The sequence below is a fragment of the Cryptotermes secundus genome, unplaced genomic scaffold (assembly GCF_002891405.2).
Source record: "Cryptotermes secundus unplaced genomic scaffold, Csec_1.0 scaffold180, whole genome shotgun sequence".
Classification (NCBI taxonomy): Eukaryota; Metazoa; Arthropoda; class Insecta; order Blattodea; family Kalotermitidae; genus Cryptotermes; species Cryptotermes secundus.
The window spans coordinates 1,544,641-1,557,029 of record NW_019718619.1 but is presented as its reverse complement, the minus strand read 5'-3'; the positions used below and the strand labels follow the sequence as shown (position 1 = coordinate 1,557,029).

The following is a 12,389-nucleotide window of genomic DNA, read 5'->3' as shown; positions in this document are numbered from 1 at the left end:
GAAGGGTGCTAAAACTGACTGTAGTAATTATCGGGAGATATCACTGCTATCAACTTCATATAAAATTTTGTCCAATATTCTTCTTTCGCGGTTAAGTTCATATATAGATGAAATTATTGTGTATCATCAGTGTCGGTTTCGACGTAAAAGATCAACTACAGATCAGATCTTTTGCATTCGTCAGATATTGGAGAAAAAATGGGAGTACGATGAGACAGTACATCAGCTATTCATAGACTTCAAGAAAGCCTATGATTCAGTTAGGAGGGAAGTATTGTACAATATTCTGATAGAGTTTGGGATACCCATGAAACTAGTTAGGTTGATTAAAATGTGTTTAAACGAAACGTATAGTAAAGTCCGTGTAGGTAAACATTTGTCTGATAAATTTCCTATCCAGAATGGTGTAAAACAAGGAGATGCTTTATCGCCACTTCTCTTCAACTTTGCCTTAGAATATGCAATTAGGAAGGTAGAGGGAAACCAGGTTGGAATGAAATTAAACGGGATGTAAACGCTGATGATGTGAATCTACTGGGTGATAATGTAGATACCATAAAGAAAAACACAAAAACTTTAATTGTCGCAAGTGAAGAGGTTGGTCTAGAAGTGAACACAGAGAAAACTAAGTATATGTTACTGTCTCATCACCAAAATGCAGGGCAAAATCATGACATAAAGATAGGAAACAGATGTTTTGAAAAAGTGGCACAATTCAGATATTTGGGAACAACGATAACAGATCGAAACCTGATTCAGGAGGAACTTAAGAGGCGATTGAACTCGGGTAATGCTTGCTACCATTCAGTCCAGAACTTTTTGTCTTCTCGTCTGTTGTCCAAAAACATAAAAATTAGAATACACATAACTATAATTTTGCCTGTTGTTCTGTATGGGTGTGAAACTTGGTCTCTGAAAATAAGGGAGGAACACAGGCTGAGGATATTAAAAACAGAGTGCTAAGGACTAGTGGAGGGCTGTTGTGTACATGAAAATGAAATTTCGCCTTTCACAAAATGTTGCTAAATATAAGTGTAACTGGCAGGGTCTCAGGAAGGACTCTACTCCATGGGGTTAGCTAATTGTTTTTGTTGTTGTTGTTGTTGTTGTTGTTGTTGTTGTTGTTGTAAAAATTTCCCCTCTGCCAGATGCGCGTGAACTCTGAATGTTGTTAAGAGTTTTGACGTGTTTGGAGCCGAAACTCTTCTCTTTATCATTTTTACAGTTGTTCTTTCTTGATAATTAAATATTAGTTTCACACCACTCCTATGTATGTATGTACGTATGTATGTACTTCTTGCCGCTGCATAATGGCCGGTGTGTTTCAACTTCTTGACGTTATTGCTGTTGTCTAAATGCTTGCTTAATTTGTCTCTGTGTATAAGTGTGCTCGTGTTTATCTTGTAATTCACTCCTGTGTGGTTAAATAAGCGCGTAACAAAATATATAATTTGTAATACAAATATTATTCCTTGTTTATCTATTTGAAACATATGTTGCTTCTTGCTGTCATAGTTTGTATTAACTATGGTTTTCCCATTATGTTAATACTAATTGTAATCATTGTAACTGAACGTACGTATTAGAAATTTCTTATTCCTTAATGATAGCTTCGATTTTTAATGATAATATTACTATTAATATTATTATTATTATTACTGTATGAATTATTTTTGTTTTTGTATTTTCTGTGTGTATTTTTCCCTTCTTTGCTCATGCTGACTTTGTAATTGATCTCTGGTCAGTAAAGTTTTGTTCTAAACAAATAACAACCGAATTATTATTTTTATAATTATTTATTTCTCTTCAACTCTTTTTCGTTTTTTTCAATTCTTTCTTAATAATATGTTTCCTTCCAGCAGTGCTTGCCTGTAATTTGTGTCTTATCTGTTGTCAAGCGCTTCCGCAGTGGGGAACTAATTATTACCATTATTTTCATATTACGTATTTACACTTATCCTTTGTAAATGCATATATTTTCTTTCTCACGTCTCAATTAAGGCTTTGTTTCGTTGTTGTTGTAATTATTATTCCAGACGACAAAAATCTTGACGCTCTATTCCTTATAAACGGTTTCAAGAACAAAAACAACTCTTCTCCTACTATGGACATTGTACCCACTAAGTAAATAGGGGCTTTTCCAACTTTAATGTCAGTAATATCTCAGGCCTTAGCTTTTCAAGAGGGTGGGTCATGGCTGCAATCAACATCCGTAGATCTCCTGACGTTGTCAGTAAACATAACATCTCCATTGAGAAACACATTTTCCTTTGCTTAACCCTACTGAGTTACGTCAATATCGTGCTACCTATATTACTTTGTTGTCTATGATTAAATTTTAATCTAGTTTCAGTTTTATTTCTACTTGTAGCCTTAGTTAGCTTCCATTGTGCACAATTCCAGGCCTTACCTAGTGTAGGGCACTCGCTGTTGGCAAGTACTTACAAAAGAAATTGTATTGAATGATCTTTATCATCACCTCGAAAATCATAAATTTGATTTTTGTTGTTGTTCCTATGTTATAATTATCATCATTACTCAGATGTTATGAACTGACTTGTTTTGTACTTTGTGTATGTTTCCTTCTTTTCTTCATGCTCACTTTGTAATTGGCCTTTGGGCTGTTGAGTTATCCGCACATAAATTAGAATTGAATTATCATTATTAATAATATTGCTAATTATATTATATTATATTAGGACCACTGGCCATTAACACTTTTACCAATCACATGCGGATTCATTTGTAATTCAACCAACTCATAATTCTTGATTAACTTAAACTACAAAACTTTAATGCTGTTGATGATTAACAGCTCTTTCAACGTCGTATTTACTCTGTTCAGAAATGGAGTTTTGATAATACAAAAAGTAAGTAAAGCTATCCCTGTAACAGGCCGTGAAGGCTCATAGGCTTGTCAGACGCTGTGGGTCCCACACTATCAAGACAATCGGATCAAAGATGGCGGTAAGGTTGTCAGCCTTACGCGCCAGCCGCAATTTACGCCCCAGGAAAATTATTTAATTAATTCCTGGTACTCATTTCTGTTAGAGGCTGAGTGGACCCCAGGGCCATAGTGTGGCTGGAAGGATTAGGCCAATTGAAAAAATTCAATGACCTCATAGGGACTTGAATCCGTGACCTTAATACTATGAAACTAAATATTAATAAAACTGCAGTTACATCTTTACTCATAAATCTATGAGCATTAACTGTAATTGAAAATTGTGTAACAAATAAGTAACATGCTCCCAGTGTCTTAAAAATCTTGGAATCTTGTTAAATTCTAAGCTTTAATTTCAGTCATTATACTGTTCACAAGGTTTAAAATTGTTGTTTGATTTTTTGCATCATATTTTCCTTTTCGATCTTTGATTGTCTTATGACATTGTACAATAATTTAGCCCTGTATAAACTTAAATACGGTTCTATCGCTTGAAACTCTAGTAAAGTAAAGCTATCCTTGTACCAGGTCGTGAAATCCCATAGGGTTGTGAGACGTTGAGGGTCTCACATTATCTAGACAGTCAGCTCAAAGATGGTGGTAAGGTTGTCAGCCTTACGCACCGGCCACGCTTTACTCCCCAGGCAAATTATTTAATTAATTCCTGGTACTCATTTCTGTTAGAGGCTGAGAGAACCCAAGGGTCATAGTGCGGCTGGAAGGATTAGGTAAATTGAAAAAATCCAATGACCTCATCGGGACTTGAACCTGCGACCTTCCGGCTTGTAGCAGAATGCCTGAAACTCCAGTACATTGACTAATAAACCTAAACTTGAGGGAATTCAAAGAAAATTTGAAGACTTATGCTATAGTAGAATTTCTATTAATTTTGATTAAGTTTTTATTCATTTACATGTTAACTAAACAAGCCAAAGGTCAAAAATAAATTGAACATGATTAGAGGAAAGAGACAATATAAAAAGCAATTTGCATCATTTAAATAATAATACTAAAATTAATTTCATTAACATAAATAAATGTATCATTGAGGAGCGAAAAATTAATATATGTACACTTAGAATGAATACGAACAGTATTTTTTTATTTTAAAAACTATGGCTATTATAAATTATGAAAGCAAGAAACAACAAAAGTTTTAAATATATAAGTAGGTAATAATATGAATTTGATCCATTTATATATTTAAGTCTTTGCACAACAGCCTAAAGGCTAATCATAAAATAACCACTAGAAAAATGGGAATAAACAAATATATTCACGAAAACAAAACAAGACAAAATAAGGCAACTAAGATAATAATACCAATTCCGTTAGTTCAGTGCGCCAACCATTATAGTGTGAGAAAAAAATTAATAAACATACATTCAAATTGCGTGTAATTAATATTTTAGTATGAAGACAGAACCATTGAAGAATATGATTCTGAAAAATATTTCTGGCCCCCAGTGCCTCAATTCTCCTGCAAAGAACATTTCCAACTGAAGCACGTCTTACAGAATGGTAATTATTGATGAGCAGACGGTAAACAACGCGCTTTTATTTATATCCTTTTAATATTATTTACTGAAACATTATATATGGCTATTTGCGGGCATTTATTATAGTAGGCACAAAAACATATTATTCAGATTGAATCTTCCAACGGTCCATTCTTTGTGCTTTATTCCTCTTCAGAACTTTTAATGTCAAACTAAGTTTCCCACCCTTTGTTGATGCTGCTACTTTACGGGTACCTACTGCGTAGCTCTTCAAATTTTGATGCTCACTATCGAGCAAAGGTTAGTCCTTCAGCCAGACGCATTTGTGCAGCAAATATTATCTGCAAATACGTATAGTGATGTTTTTCAACAGAGAGTTCTCTTCGTTGGCTTGCATAATAAAATCCGGCAATAACGTATTTTATATTGTTTAAGGGGTTCAGGCCCCTAATACTAATTATCTTATTTAATTTGTAGTATTATGTCCTTTATGCATTGTATGTGTATGTCCTTTGTGTGTGGCACGCGGTAGCATAGTTGGTTGAGGCACTATGTTACAAGCCGGAAGGTTGCGGGATCGAATCCCGATGAGGTGGATTTTTTCAATTGACCTAATCCTAACAGCCACACTATGCCCTGGGTTCGACTCAGCCTCTAACAGAAACTAGTACCAAGAATTTTCCTGGGAAGGTAAAGGGCGACCGGCGCTTAAGGCTGACAACCTTACCGCCATCTGTGAGCCGATTGTCTAGAAAATGTGGGAGCCCCAACATCTCAGAATCCTATGGGCCTCCACGGCCTGTTGAAGGGGATACCTTCATTTTACTTTACTTTATGTCCTTTGTGTATCATCTAGTCTCATTGTGTCTTCCTTTTCTTCTTCTAGTTCTTACCTGTAACCGGCTTTCAGTTGTTGTCAAGCGCTTCAGTGAATAACCTGTATCCAAATATTGTTAATATATTTATTTATTACGGGAGGTTGGATAGCTCAGTCCGTATAGTGACGGGCTACGAGCTGGAAAGCCGGGGTTCAATTCCGTGCAGGGGCAAGTAATTATCTTCTCCACAACGTCCAGAGGGGCTCTAGGGCTCGCCCAGGCTCTTACCCTGTGGGTACCTGCGACAATTTCCTTGAAGCTAAAGTGGTCGGGGAGTTAAGCTGACAGCTTATTTACATCTAAAACCGAAATTAAAAACGGTATGGCTATTCCTCCACTACCCCATACGTTTTCACTGCATGATGGTTAATTAATTAAGTACATGGACCTTTCTATCTTTTGTCGCTATTTTTACTTATACTTGACTAGAGTATTTAAAGCTTCAAACTTTACATAAAAGGAGGAAAAATACAAGGATATTATTCCTTATTCTAATTCAATTCTGCCTTATTCTTTTGAAAATGTTTATTCTTCGAGTCCTTACGCGAGATATCGGAAATTATTTTCAACTTCAGTTTCGACTCTTCTTGCGAAAATTGTCTTTATGCTAGATGCACTTCAGCTGCTAATATTATCTGCAGCATCAGTCATGTTTTGTAATCCTCATGGTACCGAATGTGCTGATCGGAATGTAACAATTTAGACCTGTGCTCTGTTGGTGCTTTGCTCGAATCTCAGATGGGACACAGCCCTGGTTGATTTTTTTATGGTTTTCTTTACTCCGTCAAAAGGGAAGGAACAGTAGATCACTGTAGGTCGCGGTGCAACGGCCAAGAACACCCACCCCTTATACATTCAATCTTTCATTCAGTACTCCTTCTAGGCCACGACCGCTTCCTTCCAAGGCCTTTCTAATCCATTATTCATTTGTTATCCCATCAATGATACAATATAAATTGATATTGAACGCTCCGTTAAATAACCGCGAAAAGAAAGTGCCATGGGATAATCAGGAAATATAATACGTGTACAAAGAAGAGTTATAATGCTCAGCTTAAGGATATTAATACAAATTAATAGAATTGAAAGGATATTAACTAATCAAGTAAGGCACAATAGATCACTGTGGTCGCGGTGCAAGGGCCAAGAAGGCCCACTCCTTATACATTCAACTAATCCATTACAGTGAAAATCCTAATATTTTTGCAAAATTGTTAAAAGTTTTCTTAAATTTTTGAAAATTTAAAATTAAATATTTATAACAAATTATGACAGGCAGAGGAAGAGAGGCGTTTCCTCTATCAGCTTCATCGAAATCATCAAATCTCAGTAAGCTAGGACGAATGTTATATTTTAGCGTCCTGTTGCACTGATTTAAGTCCATGATTTATTTAATCCGTCTTGCAGTGCATACACTCATTTATCTCCTTCTCTCCCTCGCACTACATGTTTCGGCATAATAATGCCATCTTCAGGTGCTTACTTATCCACGTCAAACCAGTTCATTGCATGCCATGTTCACACATTAAAATAACTAAAATATGTATCTATCATATGCATTGTCAAACGTTAAAAATATTAAAATTGTTCAGGATACCAAATCGCTACGTCGCCCCTCACTACGTCAGTCACGCCCATTCTCCTTTGTTGGAGCACTCCTTCATTATCTTGTGTGTTGTGCTTTTGTTGTGTCGTGCTCCTGCGACTGCGTGTGTTATACTATTGGGCTTCCTGGGTATGTGTGTGTGTTCTGTCTTCGTTTTGAGTGAGTTTGAGTGAGGGAGAGAAGGAGATAAATGAGTGTATGCACTGCAAGACGGATTAAATAAATCATGAAGCTAGGACGAATTGTCCTCGAGAAATAAGAAAATATCTTATTGTGATTTCCAAAATTTTGTGAGCTCTAACATCTCTCTAGAACTTCCGCAGGGGCTCCCTCTACAGTAGGGGCAAAATTTGGTCGAAATATATGAAACTGCTTGGAAATGTATAAAGAATAAACAAACACACTTTTCATTTTAGATAAAAAATGGCTAATAAATGTAAGCTTCGCCGTTATGGTTTGTAGACGATTAATTTTTATTCATTGTTCTGCTTCGTTTAATATTCATAAAAGCTTAAGAGAAGTTAAGTTTCCTTCTAGCAATTACTTTAATAAATATATGGCTACATAGCACTAGAATGTGCTTCAGGTGCAAGTTTAAACATCCATATACAGAACTCACTATAAAAGAACAGAAGGCCATCTGTCAGTATGATCTTCAATTTTCTGCGTTTGCTTCAGTTTCCTTTTAAATGTTACTATATTGAAATTGGCTCTAAACTAATAAGCAATGATGTATCTTTCCAGCGAATGGTTCGTTCCAACCGGGCATGGAACCAAAACGTCAGAGAACGGCTTACACCAGGCATCAGATACTAGAGCTGGAGAAAGAATTCCACTACAACCGCTACCTGACCAGACGGCGGAGAATAGAGATCGCTCACACTCTGGTTCTATCAGAACGGCAGATCAAGATCTGGTTCCAGAACAGACGCATGAAGTGGAAGAAGGACAATAAACTGCCCAACACTAAGAACGTCCGTAGGAAGACAAACCCAGCTGGAGTTACAACAGCGAATAAAAACACCTCCGGCACCACGAAAAGCAACCCAACAACGAGATCGAAAAACAATGGCGACAGTAGAAGACGAGCAAATAGTAACAATACAAACAATCCGAATCCTATTGTTGTTACGAACACTGTTGCTACTGACATAACCAACCATCAGCAACATCACCATTCGCATCACCACCAACAGCACCATCTAGGAACGGCATCGAATAATAACGTGACTGATCAGCAACATTCACATGGTATAGTTACTACAATGCAGTCAACAATGCATCTTAGTTCACCGAGTTTGGTTTTAAGTCAGTTGACTCCATTAACACCGGCTCAAACCTGTGGTCCGGCGCTTCCACCAACAACAATTAAATCTGATTATGGATTAACTGCGTTATAAATGACGCATTTCGAATTATTTACGTTGTATTATTTGAATCAATATGTGAATCAAGTTAGAAATGCAAAATGTTGATTTCAAGCGGAAAATTGTTACCAAAACGTAACTGTGGAAGTGCGAATACAGTTAAGTGCCAAAAATATGTAAAAAAAAAATCAACGCTAAGTGACTATATTATAATTGTGAAGGTAAAATTTTTTTCTTGCTTAAGCATCAAACCAATGAATACATATGAAGAACCGGAGGTAAAAATCCATGTATCTTCGGCTCTGCGCTAGGTGGAGGTGAGTGTCCAGAATCATGCTCCGGCCCTTCTGCCTCCGATATCCATTACCTAGAAGGGAGCATGTATAACTTAGTCCGTATAGTGGTTAGCTACGGAACGGGCGACCCAGGAATCGTGGTTCTATTCCCAACAGGTGGAATTTCTTTTCTTCACAGCTCCCAGATCGAACATGAGGCCCATCCGTTCTCAGAAGTGTAGGTGAGTTCCTTCACCGAAAATAAAGTGGCTAGACCGTGTAGCTGGCTACTTCCTTCTACTGCCGTAGAGATTTGAAAATATATGAAGGCATACTTTCATTTTCCCATATATTTTCATGGCATGATGCTCAATTAAGAAAACGGAAATTCTGCCTTTAATTTTACCCATTGGATAGAATGCTGGTTAGGCCTCGGAGCCTGTCTAGACATAGTTGATAAGAAAAAAAATCCTCTCTCCGTCACGAATGAAATTCTGACTGTTACCTCTGTTAAGATTAATCACAGTGTCACTTTCGGTAGTATAATTGTTCACTCCATACTTCTTACTTTGCTGTCTACTGACAGTATATCATTCATCATCGTCTGTAAGCCGTAAGTGCCAAAACCTGACAACGTTTTGAGTTTCTTTAAATATTATGGCCGAAAAATTAAAATGCACAAGTCGGCATCTTGCTCCTTTTAGAATTTATTTTTAATTGTATCGGGGTTAAAACAACATACTTCCACATACACATATTTTGTTTCCCGATAGATTCTGTGGAATATGAAAAATAAATACGAACTTCGTGGAATATCAACTTGAGGTCGTAATAGATGTTGCTTCGTTATAAACGCAAGTAACAACACAAAAATGAAACAAAAATTCTATAAAATTAATTTGCGAATTATAACTGCAACATCAAAAATTTCTAAAATATAAAATGATTAATTTTCTGGCCATTATCCACCGTCCTTATTATTTAAATAAACGTTTCGGGGAAATGACTATCGCCGTCCCTAAGTAAAATACCTCTTCTTTTGCGTTCGGTCTCTAAAGACAGTCCCTCTTTCCGGAAGATGGAGAGAGAATGTAGTCTCCGAAACGTCTTCAAGTGTAAATTCGGACAATGGGTAGTGTCTAGAAAATCAATCATTCTGTTAATACACCGTCATGATTAACTTTTACATCTTATTTTAAAACATTCATTTTACTGGTCTCTTCATATAACACGTACTGTTTTATTGCTCGTGCCAAAATTAATCTCGTTCTTCAATAAATATATTCAAATGTTAATTAGTTGTTATTTATGTAGACTGAATTATGTATTAATATTTAAATATATTAATATATGCTAAGAATTTTAAAAAATAACTGAAATTAAAATCGTAATTTATTAAAATATTTTAAGACGCTCAAAATACCGGTACTTAGCTGTTTCGAATTTCCACAATTTACTATCGCTTTCTGTATAATAGCCCGAACTATATCATGATGAACCACGCATTTTGTTTTCATTTATCTATATCAGGAAACAGGAATTTCTTTGTTTATGTTAAAATACAGGATATTATGTCGAGACTGTTATATAAGATACCACTGTACATACTTTGGTACGAGACAGGCAAACTACCGTCATTAAAGGCTGCTGATTTACTCAGCTGTATTATACTTTATGCTACATTAACAGGATTAGTACTGTTACCAGTTGATAAGGAGAAAGCTATAGTAAACCTACTTTGGAATTTATGTTTTGATAATTACTTTTATTGCCATTACAACAGAGAATTTAAAATATTTTTAAAAGAAAAACGAAATTATCTGACAATATAAAAAGTCTCTATACATCAAATATGATAAAAACGATTTTTCGTTATTTTCAAAATTGCTTATAAGCTATCTGAATTCGAAATCAGTAATATAGATTTAAAAACGATCAAAATTATATCTACTTAAACAAGGAAGTGAACTAAAATGTCACACTGCAAAATCTTTTAAAAGCTGGAGCTTCTGTGTGTGAAACTGAATTAAGAAAGCTGAAGCAATACTCGTATGTACGAAGCATTCATAAGTTCCTGTTAAAATACAATTGCATGACGATAAATATATACTTAAAATTTTCACTTTGCATAAAGCGATAAATGCTTACACACATATAGATATACATACAAGCAAATCTTTCTCATATATTCACATGCATAAGTTCATATGCATAGAAAATACGTACATATATGCACACATTCCTGTTAAATTAATATACACATGTATTCAAAAAATTATGTTGTGTTATGTTACGCTGCTGTCTTTAACTGGACCGCGTACCCTCGAACGGAAAGAAGAAATTTTGCCTCTAGAGGCTAAGAAATACCTCAATTGCGAATTTAGACTTTTCCGCTATGGCTATGTTACACATATATGAGGTCGTCCGATATCGATAAGAAATAAGCCTAATTATACAGTAAGGATAGCGCATTTCCATCATATTGAAACTTTGGAGTGTGATTAGTTCCCATGGAAATTTAATAGATTCTTTATGTATTTCATAGAGACCTGTATATACACGTAGATAGGCTTGGGGGTTCGAATTCCTCCCATTAGTATCTAGTGCGGACACCGACTGAAACAATTTGGCCGTTAAAATAAAATTTTGTTTGCGAAGGAACCGACTACCGCAAGAGCTAAACTTATTTAATGACCTAAGTGTTATAGCACAGTTTTAAATCCATTGAACCCTGAAATTATCGCTTTTCCCCGATTTTATAGCAAGTGTCACGTAACTTCGAACAAGGCCAAGACTAACCTTGAATGCGCAGAAGAAGAATTTCAGACAAGGGGGTGGAGGATGTGAGAAGTGACAGGCGGCCAGTGGAAGAACGAGTGTTAAGAAACTCCTCCCACCACAAGCTATGCGCGGGTTTTGACTAGGAATGCGGGCCTGGTTCGAAGTTACGTGACACTGTCTATAAGTTGCCCTCGATTTTAGATGCGTCTCTTGTACAACAGTGGGTTGGGAGGAAGAAAGGACACTATCAATTGTAAGATGCAACCTTAATTTTTAAGGCTCAATATAGGTGTAACGATGAAAGCTGACCGATCTAAATTTTTCGAAAAGTATATATATTTTTTCCTTGGCACTACAGCCTCAGTCGGCGTAGGCCTACCTCCATGAACTTCTCCGTTCACTTCGGTTTGTCTAGATCTTACACATTCGGTAGGACTACTTGGGCGGGTGATCAGTTCGTCGCAAGGCCTTTACCTGTACACAAACACAGAAAAACGCACACACACAAACTAAACATCCATGTGCTGAATGGGATTCGAACCCACGATCCAGGTTTCCAAGCGAGCGAAGACAGTACATGTCAAAGTATATGTTTACACCATGATATTTTCCGTCTCCATGTAACGACATTTCTAAAACGGAACCACATGAAAATACTTTCAGAATGTCATTCGTTGCTATCTTCGTGTTTACTGTTCCGTGACTAAAGTTATGGTCATGGAGATCTTCCTTATGCTTTAGTCATGCAATATAATTTATCGACATACATTCATAGACGCGTCTTAATTTCAGAAAGAAATTAAATATGAAAATGATATATCTTACAACCAAGGAAAAACAAAAATTCGTGGATTATTTGCAAATTAAAATATAAAGCAGGGACTGTACCGCAAAATAATATTACTCAAAATTTTGATATTACGATCTTATACGTTGTAACTCCGTGTACTTTCATAGAAGTCCGCAGATGTTTCGGAAGAGCTTATCGCCTCCATCTTCAGGTACGAAGAGTCTACTTTTCTTACTATTCGACCTCGAA

General features: G+C 36.1%; 1 protein-coding gene across 1 annotated transcript in view; it reads left to right on the top strand.

Moving 5' to 3' along the window:
• Positions 1-11,396, top strand: part of LOC111861956 (homeotic protein deformed) — a 73,911-nt gene extending 62,515 nt beyond the window's left edge. The window contains exon 2 of the mRNA XM_023846951.2: positions 7,672-11,396. Coding sequence (XP_023702719.1) covers positions 7,672-8,327 — 656 coding nt within the window. The 3' untranslated portion in view covers positions 8,328-11,396. The remainder of the gene's footprint in view (positions 1-7,671) is intronic.
• The last annotated feature ends 993 nt before the right edge of the window (positions 11,397-12,389 follow it).